Genomic DNA, 25,814 nt, shown 5'->3' with positions numbered 1-25,814 from the left:
TCCATATCAAAGAGTGCAAAGGGGAAACTGTGTCCTGTAGTGCAGACAAAGCATCTATTTCCAGGGAAGCCCAATTAAATGCACGTTATTATCCCCAATAGGTAGAGTTATCTATGGGTGTACACTCAAACTGGCTCTGAACAGGCACTCTGCTGAATATCACACTTCTACTCAAAAACTGCTTCTAAGTGACAACATTTTCTATGAAATTAAGAAGCAAGCAGCATATCTGCCACCACTTGAATAACAATAGGAGCCACTGCAGACCTAATGGCAAACAGATGCAAGAAAGCAGCCGTGTGGACATGTTTTTGTTGGAGCTGGCTCTTGTTTGTAACTTGCAGGTAGTTTCACTGCATAAACCTTTCTCGGTTTTGGACACATCTTTTACATTGGCCTGTGTACAGTTAATGCTGGCCAGCCATTGATGGCTAGAGCCAAGAATTAACTTTTCAAATATTTTTTCAGGAGGTTAAAGAGTGCTGGGTGAAGTTGGGGGGAAGAAAGATTGAACTGCTCAGATCATAAGGCCAGTGTCCAATGATACATTTCTATGCATTTCTGCAAATTCTAAAAAGAAACAAAAAAACCCTCCAAACTCTTAATGCCAACTTGACTGCTTAATTATCTAATTTATGAGCTTAATTTTCCTAAGTGCTACAGAAACATAATTATGAATCAATACAGAAAAGATGGCACTGGCCATGTCACTGACAGATATTGCATTAAGTAACATTAAGTAATGGTGTGCAATATAGATGGTGAATAGCATCTTGATTTCTTAGTAACAATTGCATATTGGATTTGGTTCATCTGTTCTGTTTTATTGAGTTAGGATGTTTCTCATTATATCGTACATCCTGCTTTATGCCATTATAATAAGTCTTCCAAGATTGTCTTTGAGAAAAATGCTTGAATATTGCTTTTACCTTTGTTCTTTACACCTTGGATTCTAGACTAAACCTCACGATATTTCTATGCAGGCTCACCCTACAACCTGCAGGATGGTTTTGGATGTTTTCTCTACATAGAGAAATGGAAGAGAACAATTTGTATAGCACTTATATAAATATTTACACATATACGTACACATTCACATATATATAAACACATTCTACAACAGTTATTCAACAGTACCTTGCAATGTAAAAGGTTATTCAAATACGATTCCAGATTTGTACATAAATTTCTCATGGAAAATGAGAAACTTTTTTCATTCTGTTTCCTCTGTTTTTCCATGACTTTATATATGAAGTTATGTAGGTCACTCAGCTTTCTGTTTACTTACCCTTTAGTTCAATGCATAGCAGTTTCTTCTCCAAAGAGCTGCTTGCTTAATGCCTGATGTCAAGGTGACACACCTGCATATTGCTGGCAGTGGGCTGCCCTCATAGGTTTGCTGAGCTTGAAGCTGCCCTTCCTCTCCCTCCTCACCCACTGTGTTGTGTGGCCTTGCAGTGACCATGCACATAAACCTTTTGCTGCTCATGCCATGGGAAAAATTTGTAAGGGATTTTTCTGATTCCTTTTCAGCACCAGAGAGTCCATAGAGCAGTTGGTACACCACAGATATCAAACATCTCCCAGTGCCTTTGAAAGCCAGCCATACCATTTCCTGCACGTATTCTGGACGGCAATGAATTCAAGTTTTTCAGCAGCTTGACATTATAATATTTCTGCAGTGGATGAACTGCACAAAGACACAAAACAGATGAACATATTATTTTTTTTATTTATTTCCAGTGTTTTTGAGGCCGGATTTGCCTGTTCAGACATTACATGGAAAATTGCTCTTGGCAACATTATGCCATTTTCTAAAATATGTGTATTAAAACTGATCAATTACTGTGGGTTGCAAAACATCTCACAATAGACTAATCAGGGTGCGATATAGTATGTGAGGGGAAAATAACCGTGACTATTTCTCAAATGGAAGGGAAGCACATTTATGCAGAGTAGCATATGCCACTGTCTGATATTTAGGCTTTTTCCATCAACAAATGCAAAAAGTGTAACATCTGTATTACATAATCCTCCCGCTCTGCCCCCAGAAGGCACTGAGGGCTCGTTAAATACTTGGCTACTGCTATGTGGTAATTGGACAGGACAGGATTTTTTATTTTCTTTAACTCTTTCCACTCAAAACTGCTTGGTGAAAGCATTTTCTGCTAATCTTTGGCATTGTAAAGGATAACATCTAATGTCATTAAAACAATTATTTAAATATTTTTATTATTAAATGTAATCTTCTTGCTGTAGAGAAAAACCTACTTTCCTAACATCTTTCTAGTGTGCTCCAATCTTCACCAGTATCTTGTAAACTTATTCCAGATAAGGTTTCTATTTTATTTTATTTTATTTTGTACTGTTTTCTGCTAAATATCTAACTCCTTTAAGTTTTATGATAGCAAAAGGGCACAGCTCTATGCATCAAAGGAATTGAGGATGCAGTGCTGGGGTGAACCAATGACCCTGGCTGTCACACTGTGGTCTTGTGCCCTCTGTTTTAAGCATATAGAGGAGATGCAGTCTTTACTCTGCCATTACTCTGGTGCTTTGTTACAGGAGACAAGACAAGGCATTCCTGAAAAAAAGATTTTCCATGCCAGATCTTCAGACTAAGCCAGCTAGATAAAAATCTCAGTTTTTCTTGAAAGAGTTGTTTACTGTGCATAAAATCGCCAGATCTGAATAATAGATTTAAATAAATAAATAAATAAAATTGTTTCTTTTTTTTATCCCTCCTCTCTGACAGGCATAAATGACTTCAGCTACCTGCACACAAACTGCTTTGAGCTGTCCATCTACGTGGGCTGTGACAAGTATCCCCATGAGAGCGAGTTGCCTGAAGAATGGGAGAACAACCGGGAATCCCTGATCGTTTTTATGGAGCAGGTATTTGACGGAAGAACAACTCCTGAGTAACTTGATGACTCCTTTCAGACTGAAAGGAGTCTGTTAGGAAACAGCTCTGGCTTTCCCTGAGGTTGCTGTGACCATTTATGTTGAGCTTTATTGGGGCTGAGGCCCAGTGGAGCAGTGATATTGCTGTGATGGAAAGCAGGAGCTGAGTCACCTGCTGCTGCCTTCAGCATCTCCCAGCCCTTGCCCCTCATGCTGTGCCAGTGCTGTCACTGAGGTTTTCAAAGCAGTCTGGGGTTTCTGATATATTTCTTACATGGCTGTAATTGTTGTCCTGCTCTGGCAGAAGTTTCTACACATGCTGCTAGGTAGCTTTAGGAAGTCAAATGTAGTTTTTAGGCTTCACGCTCACATTGTATCCCCATGAAGGAGAAGCTGTCTGCATTGTGCAAATATTTCAGCTGTAACTGTGCTTATGTGAAAAACAGAAATTGTCACTATAATGTGAAGTCTGTGCCATACAGTCCCTGCAATTTTACTTGGATAACATCATCCCTTCAACTTCATAGGCTATTTCAAAGTAAGGTTTCACTAACACTTTGTGCTTCAACTGGTGGAAATTGCATGATTATTGATATTTATTAAAGAAAGTTTAACTGTAAGCAAAGCTGGCATATAATTTCAGCCAGACTGTCTTAATTTCAGAGGACAAAATAACAAAGCTTGTTAAAATTTGGTAAATGTGCCACAGAGCTTGCCAGAAAAGAGCACCTAAAAACCCTTTATGTTTGCTTCATCTGCTTTTTTAATCTGTTTCTTGAATTTGATGTTTCTAGGATCCCAATAGACATTGTAAATTGATTCACAAGCGTGAACCCCAAAACAGGAATAAGATGCACGTAATTCACATGAGGAATTAATGAATTACTGTATCTTCCTAATGATGGCACTGCTCATTGCTGTGTAATGTTTATTTATTTATTTCTCCTCATAGGTCCATCGGGGCATCAAAGGCATAGTGAAAGATGTACATGGAAGGGGAATCCCAAATGCCATTATTTCGGTAGAAGGTGTTAACCATGATATTCGCACAGGTAACAATAATAAAATTAAAAATAGTTTTAAAATAAAAAGTCAACACAAATTAATAAATTTATGGGTAAAAAAAAAAAAAAAAAAAAAAACAGAAAAAAAAAATAACTTCACTGCAACTTTGAAGTCTTTTTTTTTTTTTTTTTTTCTGAGGAAAACCAGCAGAGAGATAATCCAAGGAGTGCACTGCAGAAGGGATGGTATTTGGGGAGCTCTTTCTCTCCATGGCATAGCTGCATAGATGAGAATAGAACTATGGTTTCCTTTTGGACCCTGTTCCTCTTCTTGCCACCTCTTTTGAAGTACTGAGCAAATATCCCTGTATCTACCCAAAATCTGTAGACAGAGTAAGGCTGTGTTAAAAGAGAAATCATTCTTCCTTTTCTCATGAAAAGATAATGCAGCTCTAACCCAGAGTAACTGCAGCACAGCTAAACAAGGCTGTAGTAGTAGCTCGTTGCACGGAGTGCTTCTCTGGTTATGGGAATGTGTTGGAGATGTGATCCAGAGCTGTGTCCAGAGGAGGAACAGCTGCTACAGGGAAGGGGAGTTTCACACGCTTCAGAGTCTTCTGCAAAGCGTCATAAAAGATAGCCTGATGGGGCTCAGCTGAAACAAGGACTTGAATGGGTGGATTGCAGCCCAGAGAATTACTGTTCTATATGTATTTAAAAAAATAAATAAATGGACAAATGGACAGATGCCTTGTTTGTACAGCCTTGGTCTATACCGAGACACAGATGTTTATATTCAGAGTAAATTCCAGGCCTACTTAATGGCCTGGCAAGGAGTCATGGTTCTAAATAAAGTACTGCTTTAAATAGATACCAGCAATGACAGGATTAATGGTAATACCCGAAAACTGTTGTTGGCAGGTTGGGGGCTGGATAGTGTCCATTGGCTGCTGTGGTTGTGTAGGTCCTATACAGTCCTTTATGAAATGGTCATCGCTGTGCTTGCGAGCTCTGTAGTTAGAGGATCCAAAGAGAGTACGGAGCAGGGAGAGGAGCATGGGGAAGGAGATGGCCAAGCAAGACCTGTCATTAGCAAGAGTCTGTCTGATTGCTTGCTGCTGAGGTACAGGATGGCACACTGATCTGTTGGCTGATCCTAGGTTATGGAGCATCACAGAGCATTAGATAAGAGACTTCCAACTCTTCAATGTTTTATCTGAGCAGATAATAATCTTGGGATATCTAACTCAGTTTACAATTAATTTTACTTCAGTGCTACCATGTCTCTGTTGTTAAAGAAAACATTGGATGGCAGATACTTAATTAGGCAATAATGACTCTTCCTTAAATATTTCAAAATGGGACCAGTGGGAAATGATAGTGGGAATGAAAGTAATCAGCTGGTCTTCCCTGTCTTGGAAGACTGCCATAAACGGTAGGTTGCACTGCTCTGGTAATGGAATTAACATATTACTCTGCCTGAGACCAAACAAATGCAAGAGGAAATTAATCTCCAACTCTCTGTATGCTGGATTTCTACATGAAAGAAAGATCAACTGTTTAAAAACAGTGGACAAGCATGTGGAAAGAAGTCCTGGGAGCATGGTAATAACTGTGCAAGGTTCCAGAATGCAGTTTGTAGCACTCGGGAAGCTTACAGCTCTTTGGATTAGGTGTTGAGCTGAACTTCTGTGGTTAAGGTCAATCTGAACTTCTTGGTACAAGCAAATGTAATTGGTTCATAATTTTTATTTATTTATCTAATGAGAAATACTGAATTTGACACTGTTTGGGAATCACTTTATAAATGGGAACATGAGAGTTCTATCTTGTTTTATATTACACAGATAATGTACATGTTGGTTTTGAAACAGCAGAATTTATGGAGCAGAAAAAAAGCTAAAATGACACAGCTTCAGAGAAAGAAGGCAAGTTGTCAGAATTTGCCTTTCATTTATACATTTTAAATGAAAAATGAATCAATTTAAAAGTCTGAGTTGCCTTGATATAAAAATAGTCCAAGTGGAAGAAATATTGTGAATATCTTTATTCATGTAAATTTTTTTAAAGTGATCTAGGCTGTAAGGTACCTGCTTTTTCTTTGGTACACTGATGTTGTTGACTACCCTGTACAGCAGACAAAATTGTGTGAAAAGGCCTTTTAATAATATTTATTTGAGAACATTTCTTTGCTCTTTTCTGTGGACAAAAAGAAAAAAAAAGTGCACAAAAAGTCCTTTATTTTCTCTTGAAAGTACAATATATCTTATTGAAAAAGGATACTGGTGGCACTAAGCTGATAATATTAACAGGCTAATTGAAATTATTGATTTAGAGAGCAAGAGCTTTATGGAAAATTATTCCATTTTCTTTTGATGTAGGTGTAATTATTGCTTCACTCTGATTGCATGGTGTTACAGTTAGATGTGGACTATGCTCTATGAGATAACCTTCAGAAAAGAGTTCATCGATTGGATGGATAAATGTACTAGACACCCTTTTTTCCCCATATTGCAAGTGCAGGCAATTATTTGGGGTGCCTTCTCAATCCCACTAGCAGAGGTCAGTGGACTTTCCATTACCAAGAGGGAAAGAAATTTGTAAAATATTTGTGACTTACTATGGCCTCTGGGCATAGCAAATCATATGCCAGTGGCATCTTCCCAAGTATCTGGCAAAAAGTTATATTTTTTTATATCACCTGCTTGTTTTTGCACTGCTTTAGTTCATTATTTTTTTTGGATGGGTAGATCGAATGTGCCCTGTTACCAGAGTAGGAAGCAGACTTGAGGAAAGGACCTCTCAATACAGAAATTAGCCCGCTGCAACCTTTTCATGATAGTACAGAGCCTCTCCTCCTGCACCCACTGGGCAGCTCCAATAATTGCTGCAATAAAAAGTAACTGGAAGGTGGAATTTCTAGTGTTTTAACTGCCTGTATATACTAGCAGGAGGGAAACAAGCAAGCCAAATGTCATTACAGAAAAGACCACCTTCCAAAAGCACCGTTGCCTAGAGATCTCTCTTGTGACACCTCTCATCACTGCCTGTGTGCACACATGCATGCACCCACAGAAACAAAAGCCACCCAACCTGTGGCAGCCTCTGACTGCTTGCAGTAAACAATTAGGACAATGCTAAACCTGGAGTATTTAGTGTCTTGATCAAGAAATGTACAGTTCCCTTCTAGTGAAGCTTTTCTGTACCGGAGCCTTCACCAGAATTCAGACAGATGCACATTTCTGTATGATTTTTGCAATTAAGCATAATTAATTTAATTTCACACAGTGTTCAGAGAAAGATTTACGAGTATTTTGGTAAACTTGATATGCTTTCAGCATACATTATGTAACCAAACTGAAAGATTTTGAAGTACCATTTAGTTAATATTTAATAGCATTAGTCTCAGCTAAGCATATTTCTAATGTTATAATTCTCCAGGTTTTTTCTCCTTGCTGACTGCCTCTTCAGCAGAGAAAAGTTAAGTTTTAGTTATTGTATGCCCTGGCCGTGCATCACCATGACTAGATTTCCTGGGACCTCTGTAGATAACAGCGTATTAAGATAATTTTTATAATGTTTTTAAATTCATAACATTTAGTTAAAGTCATTTAGTTGTAAAAGGTTGATTGATTGATCCTATCAGTCTCAAAGAGCACCCCTCTTAACTAGAGTGTTTCTGGAGTTGTCTGACACATTTAATTTCTAATATGTATATTATGTATATATGCTACATTTTTATTTTACCTGAGTGGACATGAAAATTTCTTTCTAGACCCAGCTATTGGATACGGACATAGCCTTCCTTCAGCCTTCTTCCATTGGAGACTGTTATTTTAGTAGTCTTAATATTTGATAAAAGTGTCTGTATTTTTAATTGTTTCTCTTGCCATCTGCTCTGATTTTTATTTATTTATTTTTTACCTTCTGCATCATTTAACCTAATTAAAAAAAAAAAAAAAAAAAAGAAACCAAAAAAAAAAAAACCAACCTTACCCTTTTACTCTGGTATTAAATTCTGGGTGATGACAGCTGACAGAAGCACTAATGTCTAGTTACTTGTGAATGAAAAGGAGGTAAAATGCATCGTGCTTAACAGCTTAATATCCAAATGTGTAATGGTTTCCTTGTGGTGTGTGAACCTGCAGATTTTTTCCTGGCTTTGTGCAGGGTTGTGATGAACTGCCTGCTAAACATGTCAAAAAATTATGGGTCAGCTTTGAATCCCAGGGGCTAAAGCCAACATCTGAGCAGGGATGAATTCACAGCCGCAAGTTGGGGGCATGCAGCCTTCACTAGGGTGTCAATGGACCTAACAATAAAGGAGAAGAACTAAATAAAGTGTTCCTCAGAGGATCCTTTCTAAGAGTGCCATTCCTAAGGTCTTGAGAAAGAGCAAATCTAAACCTTGGCCATCACCAAGTAAGGCTGAAGTGGCTGAAAGAAACACCTGAGCAAGGTGGTGTGCAAGAACTAACAGTATCAGGTGTGCTTGCACACAATTTCATGCTTGCAGTCAAAAGCTTCAATATCAGGGTATAGTAGATATTGCTGTTTTGCTAACGCTTACTGCTTGTAAACACTTTCTGTTTTACAAAGGCCTAAATTAAAATATTTTTTCTTTAAACAGAAGCCAGCTAGTCTGATTTTTTTCCAAATAAAATATTTTCATGCAAATTGTCTTTAGTTTTTGCAACACTACGTTGTAAGCAACCCAAGGCTAGTGGTAGTAGGGCTGTCAGTAAATATTAGTACTAAAAACAAATAAACAAAAACTCTTTGTATGCAAGATGTTTCATTTCTATTTATATATATAATTGCATATTTGAATATGCACTTTCAGTCCACAGTGGGTCTTCCCCGGATAGGCTGAAAAATTAATTTCAGATGTTGATATTTCATTGTTTTTAGTCCTCAGTGATGCATACTTCCTAGTTAAAATAGTATTTTAAAAGAAGTCTAAAACCATCCTAGTGTATATATGGGTAAACCAAGATGAATGGAAAGGAAAGCCCTGATTCAATGAGGTGTTAAAATACAATGTTTTATGCACAAGTGATTTAGTTGATTACAGTGACTCTGTTTATGCATTTACAGGTAAGCAAGTGGTGAAGTACCCTGATGAATTATAGTTTGTAGGAAAAATAGCATAATAAAGCTCAATGTAAGATTTTATGGAAGGGGATGCTTAGATCTCAGAGTCGATATGGTACACACTCTCACATAGCCCCACCACCAACCTATGTGTGTACAGGTGGTCTGGCCAGGACCTCATATGGTGCAAGTAGGTCCCTGCTTAAGAAAGGAGCCCTGTCCTAAAACCTTCCTTTTTCCTAACAGGAGCTGATGGGGATTACTGGCGGCTTCTCAACCCAGGGGAATACGTGGTCGGCGTGAAAGCGGAGGGCTACACCGGCGCCACCAAGACCTGTGAGGTGGGCTATGACATGGGAGCCACCCAGTGCGACTTCACCATCTCCAAAACCAACATGGCGAGGATCAAGGAAATTATGAGGAAGTTTGGGAAGCAGCCAATCAGCCTGTCCCTGCGGCGGCTCCGGCAGCGGGCACGGCAGTGGCGGCAGCGGAGATAGGCCTCAGCTCTGCCTCGATCAGCCCAGCTGTAGCAGTAGTGAGAGTTATGTAGCCCATCTCTTCATACGCATTTTCCTGCACGAGGCCTTTCTGTTAGGGGAGCTGGATGTGGGTTTGTCATTTTGGAGAAAAATTGGAAACAAAATTCAGTTTGAGTTGAAGAGAAATAAGCCCCAGTGTGTGGGGGGAGAGGCGTAAGGAATGTAAAAAGATGTTTTGAGTTAAACTGAAGTGATTTTTTTTTTGCCTGTGGATTATTTAATCCTTTGTAAATCTGTTTTCTTTAAATATAGAAAAGAAAAAAAAAAAGAGATACTTGTACATGAGAAATGTTGTTTTGAAAGAAAAAAATGAAAAATGGTGTTTCTAAAGTATAAAATTGATATATTTTTGCAATTCAAAAAAGTTTTGACACTCTTTACATTTTATCCACATATGGGAGGAAAGCTGAGAGGGCACAGCTTCTGCTGAACATTATTAAAATGTGTCAAATTTCAGTCTCTTTCCCTGAAAGAGACTTTTGGACAAGCATCATAATCTGATTGCTGAACTTAATGCCTAGAACATTTTCTCTTCTCGTTTAAAAAGCTGTATTTTCTAAACCTCTAAGAAAAAGTTGCTTGATAAACATCACTGCAGCACTGTGCCATAGCGCATCCTCTCTGACCCAGGAGAAGGACTCAAAATGAAGCTTTCATCATAGATGCAGGCTTGGTCATGGGCATGTTCACAAATCCACTGGCAGCATCTTGATTTTGGCCTGCCTATAAGTGCCTTTTGTGCTCATGCACACCTTGTGTCCCTGTCTTCCATAACATGCAAAAGATTCCATGTTCCTCTACATGGTCTCTTCATCTTACCACTACAGCTACTGCTTTTCTGGCCTCACTACTCTTAGTGCTGGATTTCTGCTTTTTTATTGCCTTTTAAGTAACAAAGTTGTACAGCGGGATAGGATTGAGGTTTGGTAAAGATGCAGATCAGATCTAGGAAAGAATGAACTAAATAAACACTCATCAAACCATCAGCTGGTGAAAATCAACTTTGCTCTGTCAACTTCAATGTCATGACCTTAGTTATACCAAAAGAAGGGCCAGCTGTACCTTTTTAGCCAGTCAAAAGTCTGTGGATAAACAAACATTTTTAATATGCATGGTAGTGAGGCTGCAATGTACACTTCCAAATAGAGTTTGTTTAAAACTTTTTAATTGCTATTACAGTTCTTGCCTATCTTGATATGATTCTTGGAAAAGACATTCACCCAACTATCACTCAAAACAGGAGAAATAAACTAAATAGAAAACTTACTGTAAAAATATTGCTTGCCATCTGTACTAAATCTTTTTTCTTGTCAGCAAAGAATCTTGTAAACACAAAAGGCAAAAGATTTCAGAATGAATAATATAATCATGAACCCTTGCATAATAAATAGTCCTATTATTAAATTTCATAGACAATTCCAGCCTATGCTTGTTCTGCAAATTCCATTAAATAACAGCAATGTATTTGACAGCAAAGGCACAAAGAAAATAACAGGGTGCACACATAATTTTCTATAACTGAAATTATGGAACTCCAGCTCCTAGTCAACATCATTTAAATTAAATAATAGATGTAAACAAAATAATCCAATCATCACATTAGCATTTTGAATGATGTTTTACTTTTTTCACTCTATTTACCACCTTTACAACATTCTGTGTTCCATATTTTTATTTTGAGCTACAAACTTAACAGCAAAGTTGTCAAGAAGGTTTTTTTTAGCATCTGAGAAAGGACAAGTGATTTCATTCTTTTTTCAGGCAATGATGAGAAACTTTTTTTTTTTTTTTTTTTAGTAGTGACAGCATAAAAATTTTCCTGCTAATTTTCCTGCTAATTTGCCAGCATGCCTGATTTTTGTGTTATGAACTGATGAAGTTCCTTAGGTAACTTCTTTCTTGAATCCTATGAAGTCCCAGTCATTTTGCTGGGGGGTTGTTTGCACAAAGATGCAAACAGGGAAATGAGGAGGCACATTTAATTCACTAATATTCAGATTGAAGGTGGAAATCCCTAGCTGGACGGTCAGTCCTGACAGGTCAGTTCTTTCTACCTTGCAATAACTTTTCAGGCTGTTCTGAGATTAACTTTACAAACCTAACTGTCCCTATGCTCTGTTCCCAGGTATCAGGTTATCTCAACAAACAAGACATTTTTTGTTCAGTAGTGAGAAGTGGATCTCATGGGAAGGCATTTGATGTCTGTTAGCTAAAATAAAGTGGATTCTGATTGTTGCAGACCTCACTAACATAAATGCTGAAGACAGTGGCCCTGGTGTTCTCTGTTGGCAGTGACTAGTGCTTAAATGTACTTGAGTGTAGCAGAACTATGACTAATGCAGGTGACCTTAGTCTGTTTTGGTCCAGGCATTACTAAATAAATGGCCTAATAGACATCAAGTATAGTCATCACTGCAATTATTTTGTGTTTGTTCAGCACCTTTAAACTGAACGCTCAAGTTCAAAGGAATTTTACTAGTAACTTCAGACACGTGAATATCTCATGCTGAGATAAGATGCTTATGCCTGCCCTGAATACAATAATAGCAAAATGAAGTGTGCCCTATTTGCTACTATAGTAATGCACTTGGGAGTTAAAATGTTCTTTCCTTTTTTTTTTTTTTTTTCTTTTTTTTTCTTTTTAAATACATGGTACTGCTATTTAATCTCCACATATATCCATGCCACAAACCAATAAATTCAGATGCCAGTATTTTCTAGTTATCTACTTTTTCCCCATCTTTAAAATAGTATTTTATTCTAAATTCTGTGCTTTTTATCTTCTTTCATTTTATTGTTGTAGGAAAATTTGTAACCCTAAAGAAAAGAAAGGAAATAAATCTTAAGATAGATACACTCCTTTTATAATTACAGTTTCATTTTAACAGCTACATATATGAGGATTTTTCCAAGCTTTGATCATTCCTGATATAAAGGAAAAAAATACAATTATTTCAAGTAATAAGAAATTCAGCTCCACAATCTCACCCACGCAGTAAAGGTTGAACAAATAAAAGGTTGTAACAGGACGTATTCCACTCTCTTTGATAATACCAGCCATCAGTCTTCTGCTCCCATGCAGAGTGCTGACAGTCATAAAATACAGCATGAGCTGGCTGGCTTCTCCTTGAGTCCCCATGTCATGCCATCTAGTTATTCATTTTTTATCTGTTTAATTATCATAGTTTCTATAACCACCTCTCAATTTTTGTCATCCTTTTTAGTTACTACAGGTATGCTGCCCACTGGAAGACAGGTCTTAGTATCTGCAAATTGGCTTGAGAATGCTGAAGCCAATAGTACTGTATCTACTAAAACGATATCTACTTACACATGTTGGTATGAGTGTACTGAATCTTGGTAATCTCTAACTCAAATTTAATCTGCTGGCACCAGAAGACAAGTAGGATTATCTGAGTATTGTGATGTTGAACTCATTGTGGGTAAAATACACTGATAAAAATGAATGCAGATTAAGTTATTGACTACACTGAAGAGGAAATGCAAAGTTTCATTGAATGTTTTAAGCCTGTTGTGTATTTTCAACTTCTTTTACCAAATACTTTTCCTTCCCTTATCCATGTACAGTTGTGGAGGCTTTTTCCCTCTAAATTTAGCTCATTATTTTCAATGAATTTGGGATATCTTCACAAAGCATGGATTTTAACTGTCAGTAACAGTTATACAACCAGATTTACTTGCCTCTCATCATTCTACAGTGGGTGCTGGACCTTTCTGAGAAACGCCTGAAGAAAGATGAGTTAACTTGAAACAGAGTACAAATGGTGTCGCACCAACACCTTTCATTAGTTAACCTTTAAAGTTGGTATGTAAAATATCCAACTTTGGAGGCAGAAGTGCCTCATTTAACTTTGTAGGGTACCCATGTGAATTCAGCCAGGTTGCAGCCACCAGCCTGGCATGAGGAAATATACAAGCCTATGCCAATGGTATGGATTGGAGCAGTATCACGTCCTGCTGTGGTATGATGCTAGGCTGGCATGGGAACGCTGCAGGATAAGCAGCTATGTATACACCTACCAACTATCCAACAAGAGAGCAAAGAAGCTCTATTTCTTACTCAATAAGAGGACATACCTTTCAAATACTTTTTTTTCTTTCTTTCTTTCTTTCTTACTGTAGCTGTTGCACACACGGAGAGAGGGGCACTGCTTTTTTACAGTTGATTTCATGGGTAATTTTAGTACCGCTTTTGCCTATGCTTATCTGTGCTACCACAATGGCAAGCACTTTTTTCAGTCCTCTCCATTAATAGGTATAATAGGTGAACCAGTCCTTAATAAAAAGCTATGAATGTTTTTAAGCTTCAGGAGATTAACTTGTAGATGTTTAAGGTATTTCCTCATTTTGCCAAGCTTAAATCACATTTATACATAGTCGGATGTGCTTACTAATCTTTAATTTCTTTTTAAAGGTCATTTAGCTTGAGATGACATTTTTGTATTTCACTGTGACACTTTAATAAGATTTTTGAGCAGCAAAATTTATGGTCAATGAAGCCATCATGGTGAATGCAATCTTGTGCCTGGAACAGTAAGTCAGTAAATAACTATTGTCTGCTAACCTCCACTGATGTAGTCATCATTGTGCAGTATATATTGCCAGAGTAAGTCTAGGTGAGATTTACAAATCCACCAACTCCACGTTCAGGTTTGCAGGACAATTTGAAAGACAGGTAGCTCCTCTGTCTTCTTAACCTGGCAAATTACCTTTTTATTTATTTTTTTTTCTTTAATGGAGATTTGGATTATTTCTCTACACTGAATATTTTAAACAGTGTTCTGTTCATTGTATGCTTCTTGCTCATTAGGCAGCAAAAGGATGGGTTTATGCCTTTAAATTTCAGAGGGGCTAAGTTTGTTGGATGATTTTTGGTATACCATTTTAATTCATTACTAGCTGAAAATAAAACATTTATCAATTTAAAAAAAAAAAAAAAAACTCAGGTAATGAATATAAAGGTACATTATATCTGTTTTTCCATGCTATCTGCCTTTTCATTCATATGAACACCTTCAATAATCTGATACAGAGAGCCAGGCTCTAAGAGGTTATACACCCACCTTCACTTCCCTTGTGTTTGGTGGTTTGTACGGGCTAGGTTAAATAATATCCCCTGCAGTTTTCTGCTCAGGCCTCTTTGCTTGACTCTCTCTACAAAACTGATCTTCAGAGACCTTTCAGGCACTTACCTCTCCTCATCAGCCAGGCTCATTCAGATTTTTATAATTTCTGCAAGACTTTATGAAAAAAATATAGATGTATTTAAAGTTGAGTTCTGTACCAAAATGATCACTTGTCTCCAGTGGGTTAAATAACAAACCATCCTGCCCTTTGCTCTTCACTGACGAACTGTGATGTTTCATGTAGACTGAGCCTGATAGCATCTGAAAGATGGTGTCTCATAAGATAAAGCTTCAATGTTCACAGAGTGAATTCCAAGGCCAGAAAACGGTATATGGAAGAGGGCATATCCAGATCTAAAGAAATACATAAATGGAGTGAGCCAGTATGTAGTTTCAAGGATGGCAGCTTGCTAAGTGCCCAGACAGTAGGATCCCAGATAGGCTTGTGATAACATCAGTTTAAAAATACGTATTAAGAATGGGCTGAGAATGAGATGAGATAAAATGTATATATTTTTTTCAGCAAGCAAAATAAACAAGCAAAAGTCTTTCTCTGCATTTTTGAATAATATTTATCAATATTAATACCAAAACATGGGTGTGGAAAGAAAGCTTTCTCTTTTCTTTTAAATTAATTTCCATTCCAAATCTCTGTGGTGTATTCTGAAATACTGGTGTTGTTTAGAGAAAAATGTTAACAACAATTTCCACCTATTATCATATTCAGTTCCATCAACCACCTGATATTTTAATTATTCTAATCATTAACTCTCACTTAATTTGCAGCAGCTGCTGTCTAGAATTCAATACACCACTTATGTCAACACCATAGTCATTCTTATTAACTCAGTACTCTCCCAAGAGCAACAGAAAAGAGCATTCAGGGTAAACCATCATTTAAAGATCTAACAAAATTCAGCCAGCATTATTGTCAGCAAGTAAGGTATGAAAAATGGAATTACTTTTCATGTTTTAGATGTGACAGAAATTCAATACCTAGGTTAATAAGGATCAATGACAGCATAATCTCACTTGAATAGACCAGAGGGATTTAAATTTGAGATCTATTTCTTACCACAAGGACCCGAATCTGATTACATGGCCTCAGGTGTTTTGTTTGTGGTTTGTTGTGATTTTCTTTTTTTCTTTTTTTTCTTTTTTTCTTTTTTTTTTTTTTTTTTAATGCAAAGGGCTTTAAAATCACATTCCTACATTCCTATTTATTACAGTTTCCTGAGACCTCTAATTTGAAGGCAAATTGAGTCATTACTTATTACTTTGGTTGTCTTCCAGAAGCATGCCATAGCTCTATGCCAGCTCACTGATCAGCTCCTGGTGGCCTCAAGTTCAGATCAGATCTTCAGAAACAAAACTGATAGATTTATAGTAAAACCAGGAAAAGAGTGGGAAGTGAATGGGAAAACAGGGTCTGTGTCTATTATCTACCCTGTATCTTCCCAAATGCAAAAGCTTATTCTTCTACTTTTGGTAATGAATCATATCTAGAGCTGCTCTGATAACATAATGCTTTCTGGCAACATTTCAGCCCCCCTATGTTTGCGTTGAAGGACCAAGGCAATCAAATCAACAGCTACACCAGAAACTATGTGTAAACTGTTAAATCTACTTATTTAGTTTAATTCTAAATATTCTGCTATCACTTGTTGTCTCTGTTTCTATGCCACTTTAAAATCCTACACTATGTTGCTTAAATGTTAAAACTTGAGGTATTCTTGAGAGATATTTGGCATGTGGTTTTATTGAATTTTTGCAGTTATGTTTCATTGCACAGTTTGTAGCACTGTTGCCCTAAAAAGGTCACCAGGGACCATTTTAATGAGTCTGAGTCACTCAAAATTCAAATACTGATGGCACTGTATTGTCAATAACTATGCCACCTTCAGCATTAGGTGATGTGCAAAACATACATGATTTGGAGAAAATCCAGCATAAGAAAATCAGTTTCTCACTAATGAAAGTGTCTGTAAAATTAACCAATGAATTTCCATCTTGGCTTCAGAAGAAATTTATCATTCTTAAAGCAGTATGGGTCTCCAGAGAGTGCTTTTCAGCTTATCACACTCTTCAAATGTATTATTAATTCTTTGACTGCTGGATGATTTGCTGTTGGACTGAAAATCAAACGTAATAAGCACTTGAAAATGATGGAGTTTCATCTGGCCACTTGTTTTGTGGCTTACTGGCACAAACTCCAGGGACAATGAAGAAGTGCAACCTTTCCCCATTTCTGAAAATACTGGTTGAAAAGAAATACTGTGGACAAGATCTGCACAAAGTATAAATCAATAGAACTTCACAGACTCTCATCTTTGTAATCTGCAGGGAACACGTTAACTTCTTAGGTCTAATGTTTGGGTAATGAGAACAGAAAAAGCATGAGAGCAGCACAAAGAAAAACGACAGAGAGAGAACAGATTTTCAGGGCAAAGCTGAAACATGGAAAAGAAGATTACAGTCAAAAGCTTCTTTTCACCTATTTGTCCAGAAAAAAATCTTCCCTGAACTTGCCTTTTCCTGACTTTTCAAATAGTCTTTTCTTTTGAAGCATTCAGTGAGATGTCCAACAAAGAACAGCCATAGTGATGGCATTTCAAGATTTCTGGCCCAAACCAGAGAGTTCAGAAGCAGATGCTCACAAATCATTTCTCCCTGAACATTGATAACTGCAATTTTTCAAATAACAGAAAATGACTCTGAATTTTCAGATCTGGTAGGAGGGGAAGTAGGGGTACTTTTCACACCAAGGGAACTGGAAGAGAGCTGGTAAAAGCTCAGGATAGGAAATCAGATGGTCAAGGAAGCATTCTACCAATGAGTTAATCATTTGACATGAAATTCTTATTTGTTGTGAAAGAGAAAACGGTGTAATATTCTTATAATGGCAGGAAGATGGACAGCCAGTGGAGCAAATGTGAAATAAGCCAAGACGGGACTCCATTCACCTCTTGTTTTCCAGATTTTTTGGCCCATACCTGGCACAGGCACAGCTCTGAATTACCACAGTCCCACATCAGAGAATCTGGGGAGAGGTGCTGAGTTTCTAGAAAGATGTTATAGAACTGTTGAGGATGCTGAAATGATCCATTCACAAATTAAAATAAAATCAATGTGTATTATTAGGGATAAAATATACTCTGGAGGGGGACAAAGGTGCAAATAAGGATGCTGAAGATGGTAGAGTAGAAATGAGTTATTATGACCCATGACAATACAAGTGTGTGTGTGTTTATATGCTTCTGTGTGGGCACGTAGTGTACACTTCCCATGTTTACTTGCAGTAGACAGAAGCAATCACAAGAACAGGCAGCCCTCAGGGGGCATCAGTGCTACAGAGCTGCCAATTGTTTGACATTAGGAAAACCAAACTGTACAGATGTAGCCTTATTATAGCAACAATCAGAGCAGAGTGTAGGAGTCTATAGTATTTATCAGCTTTCCTGATTATATGTTGATGAATTTGTTTCAGTGATCTAGCTGTAGCCTAAGAACTTGAGATGGAATATACTTGTTTCAATATCCCTCCAACCCTCCAAAAAAGTAAGGAGAAAAAAATAGAAAGAAAAAAAAAATACTGCTAAAGAAAACCCAATGTCTCATGTGAATTCTGCATCTGAAAATGCTATCTTGAAATATCTTTGCCAGGTTTTTATTTTAGCCAGGTTATAAAGAAGCTTTAGGGAGGTAACAAGAACAAATGTTTACCTGTTGAAGACAAACCAAATCTACTGATGTCAAGATAAAATTGCCCAGACACTTTGTCACTGCATTTGGTAGACTTCCTTATCAAACATTTAAAACAGTGTCATGGCTCACCAAGAGTTATTTTTTATCTGATTCTTGCTGTGAAACTATGATGATTTTCTGCACAAGAATTTGTGACCCATTGCCACTTGAATGTTTGTAAAAGGTCCAGCACATCGTGGGTGCTGCCGTAAACACACTACTAAAAAATGACTTGTAATTTGAGTTCTGATAAAATGCTGCCAACTCTTGTAGTTATGTTGGAGATCTCCCTGAAGAAGCTCAGCTTTTCTTTTGTTAGAAGAAATTTCTAGCCTTCAGAGTTGTAAAGGAGAGCCCCATATCAGATGGTTATAAGCATCTGGAGAAGCCATAGCCAAATAACAATGTCCTGTTATATTTTCTCCTCATTTTTAAGCTGAACTCATGACTTTGCATGAGCCAGAATAAAAATTTGAAGACGATGACTTGATATTATTGTGAAGATATATATTTTTTTTTTCACTTGTTCCTTCCTAAGATTGCTTTTTTTATGAGTTCTGTGATCACCATTAACATTGAGCTTATAAGTGCATTTTCTGTACCCAGGAAATCATTTTCTGTACCCAGGAAATCACTTTAATAAGCTCTTTAATTAACCAACAGTACTTTTGCTCCTTTGCCCCTTCTTTCTTTTCTGTGCTCTCTAAACTGTATACCCAATACTTTAAGGAGGAAGCATTAGCCTCCCAGAGAGAGACCCGTAGTCCAAGTCTCTGCTGAAAATCACCATGTTTTGGTGAAATAAGGTTTTGTGATGCTGTACTGCTGCAAGAGAGAGAAATGGAGACCAGCCATGGGGTCCCAATAGAGGTAGGTGGCACTGTAAGGAAATGTGGGGAGTGATGTGGATGGCATATCCAAAACTGTACATTTATTATGGATTTTCTAGAAACTCCCCAAAATTCAGCTGTAAATGCCTCCATCAGCCAGCCCTCTCCAAAAAGCCGGTTACTGGCGGTGGTATTGATGACTGGGAGAGAATCAGTGTAATGGGCCAAGAAATAAACCAAGAAAAAGCCTGAGAGAGATGCTGGCAGCATGCTCATGCAAAACATCCCAAAGGGAGAGGAGGTGAGAGAAAAGAGATTTGGGAGCAAGGAGAATGTTTCCTTGTTTTTTCATTCCTCCTGTGTTCAGGCAAACAGAACATGTACAAACAAACCGAGGAGCATCACCAGTGCTTGTCTCTATCAAGTTTTTTTCTTGTGAATACAAAGTGGAAGGGGAGGGGGTGGTCACAGCAGTATTCACAGCAGTGTTTGGTATTTTTTCTGCTCACTGCCTTTGTCTCTGGAATAACATCACAATTTTCAAAGGTATGAAAGCTAAATTTGCTTTAATAAAGCGCATATCTTTTTGAGCATTTGTTATAAACAAATGTATTTTGTGAAAACTACAAAACTAACTCTAAAATACTATTGTATTTCCTGATTAAAAGTTCACCTGCACCATTCCTAAATAGCAGAAGTCTTCCTAAACTTCATAAAGCCCTTGAGATATTCCATATGCATGCACATTTCTTTCTGCAAGGCAAAAAAACTCAGGGTTCTTGAACCTCAATATAAAAACATGCTAAACAATTTAAAAACAAACAACAGAGCAGGAGAGGTCTTCATGGTCACTGTGGTAGCTAGCATTTTTATTTTTTTTTTTTTTTGAAATCACGGATTCTGAAGAAGTACTAGAAGATATCTGAGGCTGTCATCTTCTTCCTCTTGCTCTGAGGCAGGAGCAGCACTTTCACATCTACCCACTGTGTCTGGGTAAGCAAGATATTTAAAGCTAGCAATTACATCAACTGACATTAACAGCTGCCTGGAAGCTTCCTTGTTTTATGCACATCAGCCGGTTGGAACAGAAGGCTGAAGAGCAGTGTGGAAAGACAAAAATGTGCAGGTTCCACACAAGCAGAAGGCAGCACATGTATCTATTTTGATGGCTTATCCCTATCCACAGAGGCTGCTGCTGCCAAGATGTCACCAAGGCTATTTCTGTTATGTTGCTGCTTTAGGGACATCCAGTTCTTCCTGTCTCAAGCATGCAGTCAGGATTAGGAAATCTCAGATACCCTGCTGAAGCCCAGAGATGGCACCAGGATAGATGCTAAACATATGCAAAGAAGTGTGGAAGGTGCCCCACCACATTTCAGAAAGTGGGTGCCAAGATCAGCTCACTGTGAGGAACGGTGCTTGTGCCCAAAAGCAACAGATACCTGAAGTATGTTAAGTTTCAGTGACTCACCATCTCCATAAAACTGAGAACTATCAGGGGATGATTTGTAAACAGCAAACCAAACTCAATTCAATCAGCTGTTCACAACAAATAATTTGAACAGCTCTGTGTATGCAAAGCAGATAATTTTAATGTGAAGATTATGGCAAATACACAATCATTTTAATAGGATGATTAAGAGCTGCAGGCTCCAGGGGAAACCATTTCAGCAGTGTGTGCACCTGCATCTATTGACAGAAGAAAAATATACGGAATAACAAGCAGTATCTCATCAGCCCATCTGCAGGTCATAGCATGGGCCAGTTGGAGCTGAGATAGAAAGAAGGAAAAAGCACATTGTTAGACAGCTTGGGACCATGTACTCAAAGTCTTGAGCTTAAAGCAAAACTGAAAAGGATGTTGCAGGTTTGCTGTGCGGGCTCATGAGTGCTGAGGATGATCAGCACAAGGAGCGTGAGACTGGGAAGTCATTTGGGCCATGCTGAACACTTAGCTCTCCAGGAAAATCCTCAAAATTGGGGATTTTAGAACATGAATGCAACTTGGGGTACAGAGGAAGAGAAAGTAAAATTAGAAAGACAGAGGCAGCATCTTCAAAATCTCATCAACTAACTGCTCACTTCTACCATGGACAACAATATGCCTCAGTCCCTGGAGAATGTCTGGGCAAATTGGCCAGACACTGGAGGAGCAAGCAATCTAAAGTAATCACAAGTTCTTCCAAGATGATGATTTCACAGTCTCTATATATTCAATATTTGCTGGCAACAATATTTGTTAGGTTCTGTTGACATAGGAAAAGTGAAAATAATTATACTTTTAAAATATTATTAAAAAAAAAGACTATTTTTAACAGATAATAGATTTTATTGCATTTTTAGCATCTTCTGGAGAAATACATTTATAAAACATGTAATAAATATGTACATATATAAATATGTAAGTATATAAATACTAAAGAATGCATAGACATATTTTCACTGCCTCTTCAACCTCTTACATTGGAATGGAGAAATAAAGTATGACTTAAAATACCTTTCAATGAATACATCCTGGCTCTACAGAGTGGTCTCATACTTTGCTGGTTCCAGAATTATAACAACATGAGCAAAACAAGGCCAAAGAAACTTATTAACTCTGTTTATACACACACCTAGTAGTTCATAGCTGGAAACAGGCATACTTCAGCCAGTAGTTTTTAAGACCCAATGTGTTGCTTTTGCTGGTGAAACATTTGGGCTGCACCCATGTCCCAGTTTTTACCTTTCTGTGAAAAAACTCTTTTTCTCTCAGGCATTTTGCTGGCCAGGGCCCCTTCCCATCACCTCTTGCCCTTTTGGGCTCAATTGCAGGCACAGACATGTAAAATCAGGGAGACATGATTTCTTGCATTACATGCACTCAGATGACACCTTTATGACTGCTTAGCCACATTCCTGGGGGCAAGTCCTAAAAAGCTGGCTATTTTTGTTGGCTTTTAGTGTTATGTTTATTTTCCTCACTGAATTAGAGGCCAGCTACAACTTTGGCTACATTGCAAATGTCCATGCTAAGTCTACCAAGGTCACAGAAGAGGTGATGTTTTGTGTGACTACCAAAGACAAGCATCAAATCTAATGTAACTTAATCAATAGCAAAATCATAGAGATGGCCAGAAAGGTGAAGTACAGGCCTTGCAGTACATAACATAACGATAATGTCAGATATCAAACAAAGAAGTCTATTCTGTCCCTTCTATATAGGATGCATGTCCTTGAATTATCTAGCAGGTGGAACATCTACCTGCTGCTAAATAAAGCATTATTTAGAGAACTGTCTGAGTTTAGCATCATTTACATTTTCCTTTAGATTTAGATACCATCTGCTGTTCTGTTTTCTTTTGCCTACTGTCACAGTCATAAGCATGTAATTACCATACTCCTACTCATTTTTTTCATGTTCCTTTTCACTACAAGCTTTGTTTCAACCAGTTTCTGTCTTTAGCTTGCTTAAAACCTGTAATTATTAGAAGACACTTTATGAGATCAACAGCAATGTTTCATGCTGTACAGATATTTTTTTAATGGATTAAACCAGGACAGATGACAAAGCGCTGAAAGCAATCTTTATATGAGAAAAGTGGAAGGAAAGGGAAGTCTTGTGAAAATGAACTTATCATGACTTTGTATGTATCAAAAACTTTGAATAGACTGCTGTTTTGTTGTTGTTGTTGTCGTCTTCTCATACCGATTAAACAATAAGTTTCAGTAGTGAGAAAGTGTGTACCTATGTAAATAATTAACACAGCAAAGTGCTGCCTTGTCTCTTGCACTTTTGTCTGAGTTCAGAAAACACTTGGGTCAAGCCTGAGCCTCAGAACTGTCAGGTTTGTTGTTAGCTTCTGATGTTGTCTGCTGTTGCAATTTTTATAATGTTGACTGCTGACTTTTGTGGCATCCTTTTTCTCTGGAAGCACGTGGTTCAGGAGGATCTTTTTATAGAAAAACATCTTTTGATAATGGTTGCAGTAATTTTCAACATTTTAAGTACCTGTTTTTCATAATTCCTACTTTGTTCTCTGGAAAATCCTGGAATTTTTAGCATCTGAAGCTGCTGAGACACAGATCTGACAAGTAAATTCAGTGTGAGAGTTGTGCTATGCTAAGAGCAGCAGATATCACTTCAGGGTATGTTTATTCTGTTTAGACAAAAGAATCCACATAAGAGCAACATGGGAGCTCTCATAATGACATTCAGAGAACTAAAAAGGACATTGATTGTAAAAACACACAAGTATTACAGGAGCAAATAGAAATACATCTGCCCCACATGCCAGCCTTAGTGTCTGGTACCATTTAAAGGATGTAAAACCCTGGTCCTGTCTGCCGAAACTACAGAGGAACTCTCAGCTTTCAGCTCATATGGGATATTCAGCTCCTACTTTCCATGTATACCTTTTTATGGCAGCGGGTAATTGTGTAGCGTGTGCTGAAGCTAGGAGGGCCCTGCTGGTGCTGCCCTTGTTTGTATCTCATCAGGGTTTATCTAACAGAATGGGTTGGTGCACATGCACACGCACACACACAAACACACACACACCAGCTTTCTTATGGCCAAGAAAACATAGTGAGCTCTCCAGTATGGAAAATTAAGGCAGCCTAACAGAAATACTCCAACGTCATAGGTAACTAACTCTTTCCCAATCTGGTTTAAAAACCAGCGTTGAAAATAATGTAGTCTATCAGGGATTCAACTAACAGTTTACATGTGACATAAACGTTGTGTGTCATGTATATTTAATTTCTAAAATAACATCTTTCATGACAAGCAGGTCGAGGGAGGTGGTTCTCCCCCTCTACTTTGCTCTTGTGAGACCCCACCTGGAGTGCTGCGTTCATCCCTAGGGCCCCCAGCACAAGGAGGGACACAAGAATGACCAGAGGGATGGAGAACCTCTCCTGTGAAGCCAGGCTGAGGGAGTTGGGGTTGTTGAGCCTGGAGAAGAGAAGACTCCGGGGAGGCCTTATAGCATCCTGCCAGTGCCTAAGCAGGGCCTACAGGAGAGCTGGGGAGGGACTCTTTGTCAGGGGTGCAGTGATAGGATAAGGAGTAATGGCTTTAAAAATACAAGAGGGTAGATTTAGGTGAGATATGAGGAAATTCTTCACTCAAAGGGTGGTGAGGCAGTGGAGCAGGTTGCCTGGAGAAGGTTTGGATGCCCCATCCCTGAAAGAATTTAAGGCCAGGCTGGATGGGGCTTTGAGAAACCTGATTTAGTGGGAGGTGTTCCTGCCATGGAAGGGGATTGGAATGACGTTGTCTTGAAGTCCCCTTTCAATCAAACCATCCTGTGATTCTATGATTTAAAGTTTACAGATATAGAACATTGAAAAGTGAGAATCTCGGATTTCAACCAAGTTTTTTGTAAATTAAGTTTTGAAAATGTGGGTTAATTTATTTTTTTCAATTTCATCATTTCCTGAAGTCTTCTCAAAAATATCATGTGGCAGTCTTTCTCTTGATTTATCAACAGCTTGGAAACAATGCAACTAAACTGTGCCAACATGTGCCGTGTCTTATTGTGCAAGTATTTATCCCTTTCAAAGAGTTTCTTGCAGCAGAAAAGAACTGGGGAACGATTATTATTTTTTTTTTTACTCTGAAAGTTTTCTTTACTTTTTTAGTTTCTGTTTAATTTTTCCCTCCCATAACTATACATGCATAAAATAGATAAAGATCTGTAGAGTTTCCATCAAGGTTTGTAGAAATGTTAGCTTTTATAGAGAGTAAGATAACTAGAAGAATAATAAAACTCTGAAATTATCTGGAGAGGATAGAAGATTTGTGGAACAGTGATCACTAGGAGTTTTACAAACAGGTGAGGTTATCATATACTGGTGCTGGAGTAGTTTTAACTGACCCTACCTGAGGGCAGGTGGCCCCAAATGTCTGATTCACTAAAACATTTTCTTAACAATTATTTTATTATCTCCACTCCAAAGCACTGCAGCTGGAAGTGATTCTGTTAGTGTACACATGACAGATCATCCATGATTGTAAATCTAGTATTTATGTTTTGTGAAGGCAAATAGGTAATTTAATAGTCCAATTTTTTCTGGCCTGAGACTTTATTCCAAGACCACTGGTCTTGGTGGAAAGTCACTACAATGTCCCATCCCACAAGTCACTTCAGGCTCTCAAGAACATTCTGCTGTCATTTGCTATTGAAACATTTTCAGCGAATTTATTGGAAGAAGGTCTAGACATTTCAACATCACATACCACTTACATAGGTCTCTCACTCTGTCCAACATGGGGTTTCTGAATTGCTGTCTGGAAATGCATGTCTCTTTTGATTGGAAAAGCAGTCCCAGGGACTAGGCGAGACACGTCCCCACTGGCAGAGAGGCAAAGCTTGCTGCTGAAAAGCAACCTACAATTTAGCCTCTCCTAAACAGCAGTGAAGGCAAGTGAATGCTCAGCAGAGCAATTACATTAATTTCTTGAGGAGTATTAAATTTCCTAAAGTTATAAAGAAAATTGTCTTCCTAAATTATAAAAGCACTGGATATCCTAAAGGTATCTGTGAAATGTTTATGATTATTACC

At 37.9% G+C, this 25,814-nt stretch overlaps 1 protein-coding gene across 1 annotated transcript in view; it reads left to right on the top strand.

Annotated features, from left to right (window-relative positions):
• The window catches only part of CPXM2 (carboxypeptidase X, M14 family member 2), a 78,211-nt gene extending 59,504 nt beyond the window's left edge, over positions 1 to 18,707 (top strand). The window contains exons 11-13 of the mRNA XM_005023173.6: positions 2,756 to 2,895; positions 3,857 to 3,956; positions 9,249 to 18,707. Coding sequence (XP_005023230.3) covers positions 2,756 to 2,895; positions 3,857 to 3,956; positions 9,249 to 9,502 — 494 coding nt within the window. The 3' untranslated portion in view covers positions 9,503 to 18,707. The remainder of the gene's footprint in view (positions 1 to 2,755; positions 2,896 to 3,856; positions 3,957 to 9,248) is intronic.
• The last annotated feature ends 7,107 nt before the right edge of the window (positions 18,708 to 25,814 follow it).

The sequence above is a fragment of the Anas platyrhynchos genome, chromosome 6, assembly GCF_047663525.1.
Source record: "Anas platyrhynchos isolate ZD024472 breed Pekin duck chromosome 6, IASCAAS_PekinDuck_T2T, whole genome shotgun sequence".
Lineage (NCBI taxonomy): Eukaryota > Metazoa > Chordata > Aves > Anseriformes > Anatidae > Anas > Anas platyrhynchos.
The sequence above is the reverse complement of the archived record's forward strand: the minus strand, read 5'-3'. Positions and strand labels throughout refer to the sequence as shown.